At 43.9% G+C, this 19,781-nt stretch overlaps 1 protein-coding gene across 4 annotated transcripts in view; it reads right to left on the bottom strand.

Moving 5' to 3' along the window:
• GAK (cyclin G associated kinase) overlaps nucleotides 1-19,432 on the bottom strand; it is a 101,088-nt gene extending 81,656 nt beyond the window's left edge. For all 4 annotated transcript variants that reach the window (XM_060237053.1, XM_060237055.1, XM_060237056.1 and 1 more), the window contains exon 1: nucleotides 19,081-19,432. In XM_060237053.1, the coding sequence (XP_060093036.1) occupies nucleotides 19,081-19,417 (337 nt within the window). In that variant the 5' untranslated portion in view covers nucleotides 19,418-19,432. The remainder of the gene's footprint in view (nucleotides 1-19,080) is intronic.
• Nucleotides 19,433-19,781: the final 349 nt, after the last annotated feature.

Here is a 19,781-nt window from a genome sequence, read left to right as displayed (position 1 = left end):
ACTCATTTGCATATTAGGCCACATCCCCTGCCATCACCGGAAGTGACGACACCCATTCAGTAGGTTACTTTCTGCATGTTAACACAGAACAGTACAGTGCCATCAGCCACATTTGATGGATGTGACCTTGTTTTGCACACACACACCAACACGGCCAGAGAGAGAGCCACAAGTTGTGAAGCAGGCAGCCACAGGCCCAGCTTCTCCCAAGAGCTTCTCATGGGTGGCTCCATGTCTCTCGCTCTCTTCACAAGCCCAGGAGGAGGCAGAGGAGACGGAGCACGTGGTCTGGAAACACATGGCTGCCTACTGCCTCCCCTCTGCCAGAGACCTTTTTTTGAGCTGGAGCCCTGGCCAAGCCTGCGGGAACTGCATTCCTGTTTGTTCCTGATATAAAAAAAAAGTCCTGCTTATACCAAGACTTATAATGCATTTCTTATGCAACGTTATTCCAATCTAAGTCCTAATAATTCCTAGCACCTAAGAAGGAGACTAAGCAGATGGTTTCCTCCCCCCATTGGCATTATGAATAAAAGCAGGAACTCAGGAAGCATTCAGGAGGAATGTCGCTCATTGGCAGAGCATCTGCTCTACATGCAGAAGGTCCCAGGTTCAATCTCAGCATCTCCAGTTAAAATCACCAAGTAGTAGGTGATGAGAAAGACCCTGGAGAGCCGCTGCCAGTCTGTATAGACAAGACTGACCTTGATGGACCACTGGTCTGATTCAGCATAAGGCAGTTCTCAAAAAGAAAATATGTAATAAGCAATCCCCACGAAAGCAAAAGAAAACATAGCCTGGAAATAGTGCCATCTTTTAACATAGGCATGATTTCCACGGCATTCCCCTCTCTTCAGCAAGCACATCCTGCCACGGCAATTTTAGCTGAAGATGAAACAGAATGCTGTTGATAATTACCAACGGAATCTATCTTCTTGGCATAAAGACGTCTGTTTGGCACGGAGAGTGTTTATTATGCATAGAGAAGCGAGGCATTAAGAATCAAGCCTGCCCTTGTCGGTCTGGGTCTCACTAGAGTACGAAGGAACAATGCAAACCGCCTGACACACAGAACAAGGCTTCACAGAAGCCAGGTGCCAAGTTGCAATGGTGCCTAGAAACTCCTATGTAGCACCTAGTATTTTTAGCAATGATTTTACTGTAGTGTCTCTCAATGAGACGTCAAAAGCTTATTAATCGTTCGACATCAGAATGTTTTGTTGTATGGCTGGGGGGGGGGGGGGGGTCTGGAAAAAGAGGTGCTGGAACTCCCAAGAGGGAAATGAAGGAGAAACACACAGGTGACCCTCATGAGCTTTTAAACATTTTTTGAGAATTTATTCCAACAATGAGGTTTCAGAACTCCATTCCACCATGTTCCCCCGGAAAAAAAGCCCAGTGTGTAGTGTAAAAATACATGTGCATGAAGTTCTTGCCACTGCTTGTTTACATGCTAACTTTGTACCATTCAACAGTGGTGAGTGAATTCACTTTTTTTGGTGATTAAATCTTGAATATTTCCCAAGCAGACCTTCAACTATGCTGGGAACTTTCCACCACCCCCGCACCAAGACCCAAAACAGCATCCCTGTGTTCACCTGAGAAATACATCCATAGCAACTTGTACTATCCTCTTGAGTCCACTGAAACAGAAACAGTTACATGTTGAAGCACTGGCAAAGTTGAATGAATGCAATGCCAGACTGGGCAGCAAAGCTGAACCCAAGGTTTGGCCTTAAGCAAGTCACAACTATCAATTCCACATCTCTCCTCTAAAAACAGGGCTGTGACACTTCTGACAGAGATGATGAGAGATAGGAACATGTTACCCACCTCTAGACTTGAAAATAAATTCATTACATGGTGGCTCCAACTGAAATCTAAACATTCCTTACAAAATCTGGGCAAGAATTATTTCCCCAGGAATGAAGTCCTTCCAAGTATCTGAACCCTTCCATCCACAATGGGCATTTGTTCCAAACCTAAAAACAGCACCATGAAATGTATTTTATGTATTCTATTGTTGTTTTAAGTTGTACTCTCAAATTGTTTAAAACTGTTAGCCGCCCTGAGTCTGCTTGTGGAGAGGGCGGGATAGAAAACTAATAATAATAATAACTTATTCTTGGATTGAGACTTAAAACCTGGGCCAATATAATTCCAAAACCAAACATGCTCAGTGCAAGATAATCTGAGACTATGGGCCTTTCAAGGCTGCTGAGCACTAAGTGGGAGTATTAATTGCACATCAACGGTCCTCCCCTTTACACACAAAGCACTTAAACAATTCCTGCCAAGTGATACTGAAAGTAGTATTGTGCTCAGAAACAACACTATTTCATTCCACACAAAAGCTTAAAGGCTTTAAACCAGTCAATTTGACAGGCTTCAATGATCTTGGTAATTGATTCCGCTGTTGGAGGAGAAAAAATAATACATCGAAGTATAATACGGCATCAACTGGCACATTCTCACAAATTACTTCATTTAAATAACTCAGTGTAGGATAAACAATTTTTAACAACAAAATTTATCTTGCCAGGCAAAAGAAAAGCAGCCAGCCAACCAATAGCTAGAGCAGAAGCTACTGACAATGGCTCTATTTCAGACTGATTCCTAACGCTTCCTACAGCAATTGCCTTTTCGGTACAGTGTGCAAGTGGTTATGTCTCCATACATCAAATTTATGGCAGAAAGCCACAGTTGCTATTGCTGTGCAAACCTTATAGCCTCTCTAACATTCTCATAGATCACAGTATTTTGTGATGAACTCTGAGGATCACACCACCTAAGCATTCTGCTGAAGCATGAGCCATAGCAACAAATAATTTCTGACAAGCGTGAACTCTGCATCTAGGAAGTCATATGATATATATATTAACAAAGCACCATGTTTAAGAACATGCTTCATTCATCAGGAGACTATTTAATTATCTTTCCCTTCCTCCAAGGACCTTTAAGCAATGTATGTGGCTGCCCCGTTTTTATCCGTACAACAACCCTGAGGAGCAGATCAGCTTGTGAAAAAATAACTAGCCCATGGATACCTCCAGTGAGCTTCAAGAGTCAAGATTTGAACCCGGCTCTACCCAGTTCTTGTCCAGCCACGATGTCACACCAGCTGTCAAACACACCAACATTTGAATTTTTCACATTCAGGTGGGCAGCTGGGTTGGTCTGAAGCAGCAGAACAAAGTGCGAGTCCAGTGTTATTTTTAAGACCAATGAAGTTTTATTCAAGATATGAGCTTTCATGTGTGTGCAATGAACAGTGAAGTACAGTGAAACTATACTTCCTCATACATTACATATTACCTATATGTCATGGTTGAGGAAGTCTGCTTTCACAAGAAGTGTGCATGCACACAAAAGCTTACACCTTGAATAAAACTTTGTTGGTCTTAAAGGTGCCACTGGACAATAACTTTGTTCTCTTGGGTTTTTTTTTTTTTACAAACACCCTTAAAAATGAGTCAAGATGAATTTCTGAGTAGAGAAGTGCCAGAAACTTCACACCGCCCCCCCCCCACCCACTCAGTACTCAAGGAAAATTACTGGACTGACATCATTCCCGGCACCCAGGGAAACAGGTAGAAAGGTCAGCCTGGCACCTGGACCTGTAGTGTGGAATGTGCACACTAACCTTGACTGTTCTTTCAGACTTCAAGGGGGAGATTGTAAAACAATATACATTTGCTTGGCCAAGAAACACACAGGGTCAGGCTGACATGCAAACTTCAAAGACGGTAACGTAGCTCGGACATCAGGTTCAGCTATTTCATGCAGATCCCTCAGGATCTGAGAGATATCAAGTTATAATCCAATTCATGTAGAGAGAATGCCAAATCCTCAAAAATAAAACCTGCAAGCCTTATGTGGGCAATAAACCTGGGGGGGGGGGGGCAAGGGCAAAAGAGGCCTAGAAATTTAGGCTGAGACCAAAGAGAGGCAACCAGAATCGTAAACAGAGCCCCCAGCAACCTAAATTACAAACTGAAGTATGAATAATGGCCCATGAAATTCCAAGGAGCACTAACTATGCTGTTGTTGCTTTTCATGTTTCTTTTCCCTCACGCTGGAAACAAGGCCTGCTTTGGAAGACCAAGGGACTCACGTGCCTGTTGCAGCAAGCAATTATATACGTATTTAAAAAGCCAGAACTGTGGGCAGCCGGGCATATTTCTCCACCTGCCAAAAGTTCACATGACTTCTTAGGCCTTGAAGGAAAAGCTCATGACATCTCTACCATAAACCCCACACAACTGTTCAACTTCTTGTCCATTTCACTGTGTGGGGGTTTTCTTCCTGCGGAGCAGCTGAACGTTCCCTGTGGGGAAACCACACCCTGTCAGTGGCCTGTAAGATAACATTCGCAGCAGACTTGGGGGAGAGGGGGGGAGGAAGAGTTTCACTTCACAAACCATGAAATATTTACAGGACAACTGCTTCAGGAACTTCATGCAGCAATTCAATATGCCAACAGCAACTGTTTCCTCACAGCGGTTCAAAAAGCACTTCAAAACACCAATGGAGACTTCAAACTAGAAATGTGGAGATTTGAAGCACAGGTTTCAGTGAAATAACATAAAACGCTCCCAAAACAAAGTGTTTCAAGTGTTAATTTGCATACCCTCTTATAAACCTACCCAACCACTGCAGTCATCTTTAGAGGGCCTGTTTCAGATGCCACCACCTTCTGATATTAGGTAGATGGTAACCCAGGTAAGGGCCTTCTCAGAAGTGGCACCAAGACTCTGGAACTCTCTCTCTGGGGAGATTTGTCTGTCCCCTTTTGTTCCCATCTTGGCATTCCCTCAGTGATTCCTCCTTCCTCCCTAATGTCTTAACTGCTATTTTAATTTTGTGTACTTATTTTAAGCTCTGGTTTTAACATGTTTTAATGGTGTATTTGTGTGTTTGTTTTAATGGCTTTTAAGGTGAGATTTTAATTTGTATGCTTTAGTTAGTTAGTCACCTTGGCGGCCCGATGAGTGCAGAAAGGTGGGATAAAAATTTTGTTTAAAAAAATTAATTCACCATTATTTTTTTTAAAAGTCTGTTGCAATAGTATCATATTGAGTCACACTAACACAATCTAAACAAGCTTGCTTATGAACTATTTCTCTTCCAAAGCCAGTGCTGAGTAGTAGCTGAAATGTTGGGTTAGCATCCAAGAGGCCTGGGTTCAAATCTCCTACCAAGAACCTTGCTGGGTAGACACCGGTCACTCACTCACTGCCTGCCTAACCAACATCACAGGTGTTGTGCCACACTAGCAATAGCAGCAAAAGAAATCAAGGTGTTGAGTAAATCTTTTACTATTACTTTCTGATTCCAATGCGTGAAGAAAGGAAAGCCATATGAACTCAACTCCTGGGAGGACTGCAACAGGAAAAAGTACTAGATAAGAGTATTTCAATTGCTTTCAAGGAACCAATAGGGTTGGAATGCAAGTAAAGAATTATTCCCATTAAAGGAAGGAAGTGTGCTGAGAATGAAGTACCGCTGAAATATTGCAAGACACATTCAGGAGGCAGCAATGCTGAATTAAGAAAAGGAGAGAAAAATGTATCCTGTTGGTTAAGTGCCCAGAACAGCAACAGCCTGCCAGAAAACTATTGCCACCATTATTTATTTATTATTTATTTATTACTTTAAATTTCTATCCCGCCCTCTTCGCAAGCGGACTCAGTATTAACCACACCTCATTAACCAGCGTAGTAACCATACCTCAAATATAAAGAGATCTGAACGATTTCTTTTTTGGAAAAGGAAGTATAATGTTTGTGTGGCTGAGTCACCCCATCACATAAAAGATATTACAGGCTTCCTCAAAGAGCCAGACTTCTTCCAAACTGACCACAACCTCATATGAGTACAGAAACAAGCTTGCCCCCTTTGAAGCACAAAGGAAGCGGGAAAAGGGCACAGGTGAGAAAAGCCCGGCAAGTAAGGATGTGGGACATTAAATGGAGACCAGCTCTGAGGAAAAAATTACTAGCCCAGTACAGTAGCCCCTCCATATTTACTGCTTTAAAAATGGACAGAGGTGGGTGAAGTTTCCATGCCTAAAAAACCTCACACTTGATAGGCAAGTAGTTATTTACAAGCCCACCAGACAGTCTTCTCAGAAGTCAGTGCAGCTCAAGAAGTCAAAAATTTGATGCATGAGGAGACTTGGCTGCAGTTGATCAAAGATCTTTATTGGTGACTACAGCATGGCAACGGTTAAACTAAGACTGGCTAACTGGGCTAATGGGGCCAATTATATACACTCCAAAGTTCCCACGCTAGAACATCATTTGAAGCACCAGGGGGCCGGTGATTGGTCTGGGGAAGCAAAGATTTGGGCCCTGCTTCCCACTGTTTCAGTGTCTCCAAGCTCAGTCCTAAAAAGCTCCAATGAGCCAGGCAGGAACTAGCAACCCACATTCAACACAGAATCGAATACACAACAAGAAGCATCTGGTCATCGTCTTCTTTTTTTAAACAAGGTATGTTGTTGCATGGGGAGCAAAAAGGAGCACACAAAAATTATTTGCCAGAGCTAACAAAGTCCAATGGAAAATACATGCAGGAAGAGCAATGGGATAACACGAACCCACTCACATCCGGGAGACTATGGTGGTTGCCCAGATAAACAAGGAGGCCAGGCAGCAGCAAGAAGGCTGTGACGCAGCCCAGAAAGCAAAGATAGGAAGACTACAGTGTTGGGTACCGGGACCCTGGTTTCCATTGCCTCAGACTCATGCTACTAACTGGTGACAGTTAGCAAGGTGCAGAGGCTGAAGGGTGTCAAACATATGGCCCATGGGCCACAACTGGCCTATCCAGGGCTCTTATCCAGTCCTTATGCAACCGGCCATCACCTTTATTGTCAGACGACAGAAGCTGTGTGTTATGTCTCTGCATACTGTCCCAGTACTAATGAGTAATGGACAGCGGAAGTGGGAGGGTGGGCATCAGGCAAATACTTTAAAGAAATAGCATAAGAATGTTAATGTTTTTAAGCATGTTTGTATTTTGAATAAAAATAACATAGTTAGCTGATTTTGCCTGTGTCCTTTCTGAAGTTTATATCCTCCCATACCTAGCATTACATTTTATAGCACACATGGCCTGGCTCAACAAAGTGACATTATTATGTACACTGCCGTGAGCCCTGCCTACATGGAAGAGTGGTTTAAAAATTGAAGTAAATAGATAAATTGTATACACAGCTGCCCACATCTTGTGGCTGAGCTCTGTAGCCAACTTTTATTTAATAACAGAGCCCAGCTGAACCACAATATCACCTGTTATAATAATATATAAACTAACTGAAGCAAATACTGTGTTGACAAAAGGGAAAAAAATTATTGAAACTTAAACTTGCTGTCTTTGGTACCTGATATCTTTAGTCTAATCCAGGGGTGGCTGAACTGTGGCTCAGGAGCCACATGTGGCTCTTTCACACATATTGTGTGGCTCTCAAAGCCCCCACCACCACATCAGTCAGCTTGGAGAAAGCATTTGTATCCTTAAATCACTTTGCCAAGCCAAGGCAGCTAGCAGCTTGGCGAACACATTTAAAGTTAAAGTTGCTGTCTTTCTACCTCCCACTCACTCCCCCTATCTATTTGCTTTCTTTCCACCCTTCCTTCCGGCTCTCAAACATCTGACATTCATGTCTTGAAGCTCTCAAACATCTCACGTTTATTCTATGTGGCTCTTATGTTAAGCATGTTTGGCCACCCCAACCTAAATTAATGAGGAGGAGAAAAGTAAGTTTTTATAGCCCACTTTTCTCTACTCTAAGGATTCTCAAAGTGGCTTACAATCACCTTCCCTTCCTCTTCCCACAACAAACACTTTGTGAGGTAGGTGGGGCTGACAGGCCTGAGAGAACTGTGACTGGCACAAGTTCACCCAGCAGGCTTCAGATCACAGCCTGCCGCTCTTAACCACTACACCATGGTGGCTCATTACACTGTTAACTTTAAACCCCTGCCCAAAGGGATTTATTACAACAGTCCAGAAGTCTGGCAAGTTTTCTAAGAACAAGGAGTTCCATGGTACCTAAAAGATTGGCACATTTTTGGCAGCCAGAGTTCACAAAGTACATTCTACTCTTCCCAGCAACTATTTCTCTTGAGTAAAAGGAGTAGTGTGAGGGAATTGCCCCATGGCACAGTGCATGCCTCACCCTCCAGAAGGTTCTCAAGGTCAGGAGCTGGCTCTCCAGATAGAACGACCTCTAACAGCAGGTCAGAGAATGATCTGCGGATAAGGTGCTCAGAGCCATTGCTGTGGAGAGCAGACAATGCCATCCGACATGGGGAGAGACTGTGGCTTGGCAGAAGAGCCTCTGCTTGGAATGCAGAAAATCCCAGGTTCAATCCCTAGCATCTCCAGTGAATAGGATCAGCTGAGAGATGATGTGCCTGAGACTCTGGAGAGCTGCTGCCATTCTCAGCAGACAGCGCTGACCTTGATGGACCACTGTCTAATTCAGTATAAGGCAGCTTCATGTGACTCAGTACAAGGCAATTCCATATGTTCAAGTCTGAAATGTCATGCAGTTACTTGGGAATCTACACAACCAAAACCCAGAGGGGATCATTTTTAAGTAAATATGCCTTTGATGAGACCGAAATCTCCTCACCACCAGCTCTGGAAATGCTTAGTAAAAACACTTTGCACAGAGGTCGACATCTACTGGCAGCATGGCACCTGCTGGCACTTTTTCTGGTGTCTGCCAAGTGCTTTTAGAAAGTTGGTGTGACCAGTGAAGACTTTTGCCCAGCAAGGATTTTGATTGGTTGTGCAAATTTTAACAAATGTTGCTTGGGCAGCAGCTGCCAGCACACCACAAAAATCTTTACTGTGTGACAGAAGGTAGGCTACGGCAACCATTTTGTAGCTGGCTCCACCTCTTGCAGCAGCCATTTTGTGGCTGCACCCACCATGCTATATCAGAATTCCAAAAGTGTTGGGGGCCTGGCTTAGCTAATCAGATTCTTTTTTTAAAAAAAGTTTTTATCTTATAGCACAAAAGCAGGGGGCAAAAGGGGAGGCTTTTTGTAGCAGTATTGTTTCCCATAGAAATGTGTATAGAAAACATTCCCTGTGCTCTGAATGGAGTGTGATTTAGCCATGTTTATTTTGAATTCTGTTTAGTAAACACATTTTAAAGAGTACTCCTTGTACTTTTATGTCTCAACTCCATATTTTCTACCAGTAGCCTTAGCCTCCACTACTGAGGCTTTTTCAGGTGGTTTAAAAAAAAGAAAAGGCAATTGAATGGCATTATAACAACCTCTCTATCAGGTCCTCTGAATCTGCAGCTGCCATTTTTAAAAACTTTCCAGCACATTTTAAAATTTATTTATTTATTTTATTACATGTGGTTTATTTCCCGCCCATTCTACGAAGACTCAAGGCGGCTAACAACATGAAATAAACACTATTAAAACAGTAAAACAATCAGGTAAAATCCCAATGGTGCTCCTTCATCTATTCAGGCAGGATTATACAGTATTTTCCTTTCTCCTTAGGGGCCAGATCCTAGGCCGTTAGTACTAATGCAAGGTAGATCCAGGTGAGGTGGCAGCCCTCTTCCATTTAGATGTCATAGGCCATCCGGAACAATTCAGTCTTGCAGACCATGTGGAACTGTGATAAATCCCACACGGCCATGATGACTTCTGGGAGGATGTTCCAGATTATTGGGGCTGCCACTGAGAAGGCTCTTGCTCTGGTGGAATTTAGCCTAGCCTCTTGTAGCCCAGGGACAGCCAAAAGATTTTGAGAACTTGATCGAAGTGCTCTCTGGGGAACATGTGTTGTCAAGATATAAGCAGAACAACTTATCTCCTCAATAAGGAGCTGTAGGTAATTTTGTTTTAAAAATAGCTGGAGACTCAGAACAAGGCACACACACCAATTAACAAACTAAAGTATATATTTTTTAAAAAAATTCAAAGTTTCTGTGCAGTTTGTTTTAACAGAATACCACTTTTAAACACACATTAAAGGCAACAGAGTGTGCACTTTCCTTATATTGTTTAAATTTAAGGAAGAACACAGGGCCAATGAAAACTATTGACAGGAATTTTAGCCCATTCAAAGAACTGTGCATGATACCCCATGGACATGAGTGTCCACTCATCTAATTCAACCGAATTAACTCCAACCCCGACTTTGATAGCCCAGGCGAGCCTGATCTTGTCAGACCTTGGAAGCAAAGCAAGGCCAGTTCTGGCTAGTATTTGGATGGGAAACCACCAAAGAATACCAGGGTCACAACATGGAGGCAGTCAATGGCAAACCATCTCTGAACGTTTCTTGCCTAGAAAATCCCACGAGGTCACCATACGTCAGCTGTGACTTGATGCCACTTCCCATCATCCATGGAGTTAACTGGGGCACCTCATCTTCACTGCCACTCTCCACAACATCACTTGCTTTACTTGTTAGGTCCCTATCTGTCTAGTGAGGACAACATCCCTTCTGAAGATACGTATGGCATAAAAATTTTAGCTCTCTGATTTCACCTGGAAATCCCAAACCCAAACCTGTCTCCCAAACCCATACCCATCTACAAGTAAATAAAACATATATGTATCCCTCACACAACTGCTATGGGTAACCACCTTCAAACATGACAATTCTGAAACTGTAAGCTTGCCGAACTACTGTATTGTCATCTATTCGTTGCTGTTAGGTTACAAACAGTTCCTCTTTAGAAATTGATTTTTATTGGTGTGATTGGAAAAATAAATAGCTGGATAATCTTCTGCCCTGCATCTCTGGCAGCAGCGAGCTTTCTCTCCCCCACCCCAGTCTCCTCCTGGATGAGACGGTATAGGGGCAGAAAGCTCGGAGTAAAAGTGGCTGCAGTTCAAAGCTAGGATGGATGCTATTAAACGGGGCTTTAATTGGTAGAAAAAACCCAGCAGGAGCTCGCATATTAGGCCACACCCCCTGGTGCCAAGCCAGCTGGAACTACATTCCTGTGTCGTCCTGCTCAAAAAAAGCCCTGCTTTTAAACACAATAAAACAGAAGTTTTTAAAACCTGAAACACTAACAAAATATATTCCTTTGGCAGAGCAGAATAAAACAGTGACTCATGAGGAATTTTATTAAAGACACAGCAAATTCTTTGGCCTTAAAAAAGGTGGTTGCGGGGGGAGGGTGGGATTCCACACCGTAGGTGACCAGGAGAGTGCTTTTATGGAACCTCAGGGCTAGGTCTGCATTACATCCAGAAGGATGCTCATCTGTAAAGGCTTCAAGCAACAAAAATACAGCTTGTGCATTACATACGATGACAAATATCCCAAAGATTCAGATACTAGATCCAGTTCTAGGATCCCAGGCTACTGCCAACCACTCTGCTCCATGATCCACTGTCATTTCACATGCCTTCAACGTCACAGATAGGTCAAAACTCTCTCAATGAGACATGTTTATGCTAATTGGTGTGGCATTCCCAACACATTGTTAGCTGTCAGAGTCACATCCTTTGCAGGCTGAGCTGCTGCAAGGTTTGCTAATGAAGCATCAAGTCCCTTTTCCTAAGCTGGGGGGGGGAGGGCAGAGGGTGGATCACTTCTTCCTCATAACTGCAAAGGATGCCAATTGACAACTCTCATAAAGGCTACTAATGCAGGTAGCAGGTAACACTCACCACCCTGTAAGATTGTGACAACATCTGAGGCAACATCTAGCCCAGAAGTCCCAAAAATCTGAGGCGAGGCTGCGGGCACCATTGGAATTTTCAGAGTGATGGTAACTGCCACTCCAAAATGGCTTCCACCATGGGAGGCAGACCCAAACTCCCAAGTGGCTAACTCAGGAGGTGGAGGCAAATGGAACGCCCCCTTCCTCACACCTCCTGGGAAGATGGAAATCCTGAAGTGAGAATGGAACCACACACTGACTAAGGAAGGCCCAGTAGTTTACCAGTCCTCCTCTCCTCCATTGGAAGACTCTTTCATTTGAATGAGGAAAGTCAATAATAAGCCCCACTTTACAGTGTCCCCACTCACTTTCTGAAAAGCTTGGTGGGTGCCAAAGGAAGTGCTGACTGGCACCATGACGCTCATAGACACCATGATGGGGAAGTCACATCTCGATTCTGTGCACTGCTTTTCCTACTAGCAACAGTCAACATGCAGGTTTTTCAAAAGTCCATCTACAGTACAGTATGGTACGATATTGAAAGTGTTGGACTAGGCAGACCCAAGTTCAAATTCTCACTATACCATGAATTATCTGTTTCCAGGCACCACTCAAAGAGCTGGTTCACACCTTTAAGGCCCAAAGAGGTTGAAGGCTAGGATACTTGCAGGACTTCCTCCCCCCATAGCGTTCAGCCTGACAGCTAAGCCATTCCTCAGAAGTGCTGTTCTCTGTGTCCCCCACCTGTAGAGGGGAGGCAAGGAGCAACCAGAGACAGGGCTTTTTCAGCAATGACCCCTTGGCTACAGAATGCCTTTCCCCTTGAGGCTCTCCTGGCACCTACACTAACCTCTGTTCAGTGGCAGGGCAAAATATTTCCCTGAACCCTGACTACTGATGAAGGGTTTTATAAATTTATTTAAACATTTTTCCTCCCACCTTTCCTCTTGGTTCCCTTGGTTTCTCTTTAAATGTCATTTTTATAGCCTGCTTTTTTAAGGCTACAAACAATGGGAGACTCATTTTACGCTGTTCAATGTCTTCACACTCTGGGTGGGTTTTGATTAATAAATTTTGTAGCCTTACACTTGTATTACGTTTCATTTTTTTAAGCTGCCTTGGGCAGCACAGCAGTTTTCTAAATAAATACAGTCTTATGAAGGGTTGCTCCAGTTTATACATGTTAAAATCAATGGGCTTAGAGAGGACTATATCTAGAATTGCACAGAGCATTGTTATGGGCCATTCATTTCTCAGTACAATACATGATTGTATTGTAAAAGAGGGAGGAAACCATGGAAACCACCCTGAAGAACTTGTTAAGGTGAAGGTAGTTCCCTGTGCAAGCACCAGTCATTACTGACCCATGGGGTGACGTCACATCACGACATTTTCTTGGCAGACTTTTCCAGGGTGGTTTGCCACTGCCTTCCCCACTTGGAGAAGGAAAAGAAACAAAAAAATAAAGCTTTACACCAGCTAAAGTCTGGTGAGTTGCTGAGAGATCTGCTAAGGGATGCATGCCGCCCCCAGTAAAACTGCCAGAATTCACAGGGACAAAGAAATTTGAGGCAAATGTGCCCAGAAAACCTACAATCCAACCATCCTTGAGGAACTGGGAGCAACAGTGGAATCTGAAGGGCACAAAGACTTAAAAATAGAACTTTTTAAACATACATTTTTCTATCCTTTCCCAACTGTCCACCTTTAGAGTTCCCCCCTGCAGGCCTCTCAGATTTAATGAAAAGTATTTTTAACTCTTAAGTAATCTGGAGGGGGGAGTGAGAGACAGAAAATGACTGTGCTCCTTTCAGATGTTATCAATATGACAGCTAGCCAAAACAAAGGAGGCTATATTGTCAATACACAGGACTGAGGCTCCACAATGTATTAGGTCCAGTGAGCCTCTCTTTATTCAGTACATTTTAATCCTGCCCTTCTTGCAAAGAGCCTTCTCCCTTTCTCCCCTCCACCATTTTATCGTCACAATAATACTGTATGATAATTAAGTACAGAGAAAATGACTAGGCCAGAGTCACCCAACAAGCTTTAGGACAAAGTGGAGATTTGAACCTGACCTTCCCAGACCCTGCTCCAATCACTACACCACACTTGCTCCCAACTGAGGAACTATGGTATTTTACATACCATAGTGCAAAAATGATACAGGTTCCAAAATCTGGAACAAGACTTGGGTCCTCTACTGATTTATAAAATGTCAGTCTCATATCAAATTTCCAAATACCTTAATTCCAATATAAGGCTTGATTAGTCTCAAGAGCACAACTAAGTTTTGTTAATTGGATTATATTATGCCACATGATTCAATAAACTGTATGTCAAGAGACAGGCACGATTCTGCTGGCTGCAGTCAGAAAGGAAGCAAAAATGGAAGGCTATGCCACGAATAAAAAACCCCTCCTTTTGGTCATAAAGTTCTGTACCCAGACACCCCAAGGCACAACAAATGGAAACAGAGGGCCCAACATTTATACCTTTGAGGTAAAACTCATGACTTATTACTGTTCAAACAAGTTGGAGACTTACAGACACTTTATGAGGCAGCAGCCTTTTGGACTACGCCATTTCCATGCTACAAGGGGTTTTTTTTGGGGGGGGGGCTTTTTACTACACCACCCATAAGAATTCCATACATACATCAGCACAAGCTTTTTGCCTCAATATGCTCGTTTACTAGATGCAGGCGGCTTCTCTGGGAAGGCAACTAGAAAAGGCAAGCATGATGGAGGAAGTATTACTTTGTTTAAAAGAACTCAGGAATACATAACCACATAAATCATATGGGAATCGCAAAAATCACAATCAAAAAGACCATCTAGAAACTTCAGCACAAGACATACCACACAGATTTGTTTTCTTTGGCTTCAAACTGGGCAGATATCAGGCTAGAAACAAACCTGCCATCATAAAGTGTACACAAAGCTGATACTCTAGACCATTTTTTACAATACACAATCAAGTCAATCTCTGTAAAAAAAAAAAGATGCAGAAATTCCATGTGTGTCAACCACAGCTGCGCAGGTTAGTGGTGCAGATTCTGATGTATTGCCGGAGGCACGTATGCATAGCAACGCTCACCCAACTGCTACTGAACGAAATGGATGAGTCCCTTTCAACAAATATGAATGCAAACCCATTAACTGTTACTCATGCCTAACCGTCCGTTATTAGACCTCGGTTTGGGACAGGTTGGAGTGTGGATGCATCTGGGTGAGAGGCATTTGCCAAGTGCCTGTAGCCAACTGTGATTAGAGCGCTGCACTAGAATCGCAGAGACCCACATTCAAATCCACAATGATTACGTTCACTGGTTTAGAGCACTCTCTTCCAGTCTAACCAACCTCAGAAGGTTGTTTGTGAAGATAAAATGGATGAAGGAAGTATCATGTCCAGTCCCCTATGCTCATCAAAGGAAAGGCAGGATAAAGACAACAGAATAAGATTGTTATGGTCAAATGGGCAGTCTTCACTAGCTTTCTACTGAAGTTTGTATTTTACCATGGGCCGTGTGCAGTTTAACAGATGCATCTCCAAGATAGCCAACTTATTCCCCCACCCCACAAGCAGACAATTAAGCTGGTAGTGCAAATTAAGTCACGGGACTTAACGGTACAATCCTGCACAGAGTTACTCCAGTCCAACTGCATTAAAATGCACTGAACTGCACTTTAACAGTCAGTTGATCTCACTTGCTCCAGCCACACTGAAGCATTCACAAAGCTGCCCCAAACAAATTGGTAAAAAAAAGCAATAACTGTCTTGAGAATTGAATTGGCTGAGGGACAGACGTGCTTAAAATCAGAAACAAAAAAAGGAAAGTGTCTTTTTCAGGCATAATGGGATTCAGCTTGCAGCTTTTCTTTTTCTTAAAGCAACCCTCAGAAGTAAGATTTGCAAATAAAAGTGAATCCTAAACAAAGTAGCACCCTTCTGAACACACTGAAATCAATGGGTTTAGCAGAGCGTAACTTTGTTTAGGATTCCACTGCTAATGTAGTAAAGGAGTGCTTCTCTTACAAAGACTTTAGTAAAACCGCACATTTCTTCAACTGGCCTTGACGACACACTTCCTTATTTCTTTTTAAACTATAAGCACTCCTGTGTTTAAGTAAAGACAGCCAAGGCCTTAAGACAAAGTACATACATTAAACATTTTAGAAATGGCCAGAGCACAAGATGGGGAGACGAGAAAAGCCACATCACCCAACATCAATGATGTCACAGGTTGAGCGAGACACACAGAAGTGTGCCCTGAGTATTCACTAATATAACTGGCAATCAGACTAGTTTTCCCAGCAACGTATTAGTACTATATAAGCAAATAAAACAATATTCCTGATATCCATGCACTCTTTTAAGTGAAGAAATTCAGAACCCCCAGAACCACCAATAAATATGATAAACATCTGCGGAAGTAAGACAAGCAAGTTAGTTATTAAGATGCCCACCATTAAGGAAGGGGCAGGCAGTTACTACGACCAGTTCCATAACCTGCAACACTCCATGGCTGGCAGGATCCAACCTCCTCTGTTGTTACAAAAAGGCACGCCAAACGGGTACTTCACACATGCCATTTGTCCCTATAGGCAAGTAGGGAACCACACGCCATCATTTGTGAAATGCTTTTCAACAAGGAAACATACAGCAGAAATAGACCCAACTGTATGCTTGCATGACAGGTTCACTCTTTCCCTCTACCTCTGTAAAGCAAATAGATCAATGTCGAAAGCAGAATGAGATCATATCATTGGCATCCTGTGCTAACTGCCCAGGAACAGGCACCTTCCCCTTACAATTGTTCTTCCTTGCTTCCTTTTACAATAAGCATTCAAATTTTACTAATTGTCCTCATGGATATTATCAATATCATTTTAGAAAACAACTATTTTAGATATAAGGATCAAACAAAAGGAAGCCCAACGACCCCAAGTATAGCTAATCTCTTCATGGTCGCTTTCGAAGAAAACACCGCACGTAACCCCAATGTTAACCCTTTCTTTCAGGTTATATTACATTATAAACACTTTATAGATGACCTCATGAGTTTTTTTGGAGAATAGATCAAGTAAATCACTTTTCAGAGTGGGTCAATACCCTCCATGATAACATCAAGTTTACAGGTCATTTTAATAAACACTCCATTCCATTTTGGGGCACTTGCACATACAGACAGCCTAATAATACTATTGCTTTTAATACACATAAGAAGTCAACACTTACATTTCCATCCTAAAGGGAAAGGAGGCAGCTACCCATCTCCCTCCAAGGAGTTTACAACCCTTGTCTTACTCTAGAAAAATGTAAATTATTTTAATGACTGTAAAAAAAAAAGAGATCTCCCCCCCAAAAAGAAAACTTTTGTGCATAGCAATCAAGTTCAAGGGTAGCACTTTAGATAATTGGTTTCAAGTCCCTGCTCAGCCGATACTCTGGATGGGTGACCATGGGCTTCTCTGCCTCACAGGGGCAACCCTAATGGGAAAGAATGAATATCTACAGTTCTCTAAACACCTTAGCAGATGAGACAAAAGCATACTAGGTACACAGGCATCATTTAGGAGAGTCAGTTTAGTTAGCAGATCAACCAGAGCCAGAGAGACCCAAGTTTAAATCCCAACCTGTCATAAAACAAACTGGGTGATCTTGACGCACTCATTCCCTCTCAGCCTAACCAACTTCACAGGGTTGTTGTGAGGCAAAAATAGGGATGGGAGAAGATTCATGAAGCTCATCTGGTGAACTATCTCTCAGGATAGCTATAGGGACAACAAAAACGGAAAAAAGGAAAGCCATGTACACAGGCCTGTAGCTACAGTGGGGCCCGGGGGGGCTAGGCCCATATTTTCAACCCCCCTTCCAACTGTATAGCCCCTCCACTGGAGGGCCCCCAATCTGCCCCCTTTGCTCACTGCCACTATGAACAAGTAGTATCACTGCTGCTGGTCTTTCGTTTTTCTCTCTCCCCTTCCCTAACACAGCATGCAGAGCAAAGTGTGTGGGGGGGGGGGTGAGAGTCAAGAGGTCTCTATCTTTCTGAGAGAAGGGCACATAAGAAAGGGCTGGGGGGGAGCAGAGCTGCTGTGACTGCCCAGGAGAAGGGGGGGGGGGTTAGCTTGTGGAACTCAAGGCAGCGTAGAGTGCCAAGAGCCCAGGGCTGCCTAACCAGGTGGCTCCCCAGCCCCGCCAAATAACAAATCCTGTTGTGAGCCCTACCAAACAAGAAATCCTGAGCTCCTTCAGGGAACTGGGGTGTGGGTTTTGAAATATACTAAACAAAGGCTTGGCCGCCTTTCTGCCTCGTTACTAGGTAGTGGCGGACTGGCCAGGGTGTCAGCTTGCCCGATGGCAAGTGGGCCTTGTGAGCCCCTACTGAAGTGGCCCCCCTTAAACATTAAGCAATATGTTAAAAATGTCAATGACCTTTTAGTACCTTGAAAATATAATAGACATTCCAACATTATTACTGTAATGCAACTAAAGTTTACATTGTATTTAGGGTTGCCAGCCTCCAGGTGGGGCCTGGGGATCTCCCGCTTTTACAACTGATCTGCAGCTGGCAGTGATCAGCTCCCTTGGAGAAAATGCAATCTGTATTTACATTTAGTATCTACTCCTGCCAGTAATATGTACAATATATGTACACTGAAATTACTAAAAAATATATATTTATTTTGCAAAAGTTTTGATTGTACCTTTTTTCCACTTATGTATTTTTTGAAAATTTTATTATTTCTTACAAAAATTAAATGATAGTCTTGTAGTTGTGGGTTGGCCCCAATGCCTCCTGGCAACCAATATCTTTAGACCCAATCCACCACTACTACTGGGCAGGTGAACCGCAGCTTGTGAAGTCACCAAATTGAGCAGGTGAAGGGACCTCCCCACCCCAGATTTCTCGGGCAGGTAAAGGTTTCCCTAAGAGCCCCGTGGCGCAAAGTGGTAAAGCTACAGTACTGCAGTCCTAAGCTCTGCTCACGACCTGAGTTCGAACCCGGCAGAAGCTGGGTTCAAGTAGCCGGCTCGAGGTTGACTCAGCCTTTCATCCATCCGAGGTCGGTAAAATGAGTACCCAGCTTGCTGGGGGGAAAGGGTAGATGATTGGGGAAGGCAATGGCAAACCACCCCGTAAAAAGTCTGCCGTGAAAACGTTGTGGAAGCAACGTCACCCAAGAATCGGAAACGACTGGTGCTTGCACAGGAGACTACCTTTACCTTTACTGCGTGTCTCCCTTCGCCCGCGGCAGCGAAGAAGCCAACCCCCCGGAGGGGGGCAGAAGGCAAGGCCGGTGAGAGGAAGGAAGCGGGGCACGGCAGGTGTACTGGCAGAAAGGGGGCCAGGAGGACCAGGCTCTTGTGACCACCCCGCTCCCTCCCAAGCCACCCCCCGCACCCACCTTCGGCGATGACCTTCTTGATCCGCAGCTTCATCTCGCCCATCTCCACCACCTGCCCCACGAAGTCATTCTGGTCTCGGCTGGCGGCCCCCAAGGAGCCCGGCCCGGCCAGGAAATCCAGCGCCGACTGGAGCAGCGACATGGCCGGGGCTGGGTGGAGGGCGGCGCTGGCGGGGAGAGAGAGAGGAGCCGACAGGCCGGTTCCGCCTGCCGCCGAGCCCACCAATCCTAACCCTCGCCGGCCACCGTACTCTTCCTTCCCTCCCTCCTTCCCTTCGAAGCCGCACCGAAACCAACGTCGTGCGTCGACAGCCGGAAGCCGGAGCCCCTCCCACATCCACTCAGGCACCGCCCACGCAGGCTGGGCACGAGCCCGGTGGGACCTTTCTCAGCTGCTCTTGACGTCATTTCTCTTTCGCTCTTTGGAAGGATGACAGTAGTGACAGCTGTCGCAGGAAACGGTGGAGAAATCCTGAGCCCCCCCCCCCAACTGTGAGCATTACAGACCACACAAAAAACGGTAGAAGAAAATCAGGCTTTTCCAATTCGTATCTTTTCCAATTGCTGGTTTGTTTGTTTTAAATTCTAGCTTTGCATTATTATTATTTTTTTTGTTATATGCGCTACCGATGTAAATGGCCTGAGGTATTATCTCGTCAGTCGGGTCCAGTTCAGAGCGATTTACAACACCTTTACAATGT

This window comes from Heteronotia binoei, chromosome 4 (genome assembly GCF_032191835.1).
Source record: "Heteronotia binoei isolate CCM8104 ecotype False Entrance Well chromosome 4, APGP_CSIRO_Hbin_v1, whole genome shotgun sequence".
NCBI lineage: Eukaryota > Metazoa > Chordata > Lepidosauria > Squamata > Gekkonidae > Heteronotia > Heteronotia binoei.
Note: the sequence above shows the minus strand (reverse complement) of the source record. Positions and strands in the feature narration are given on the sequence as shown.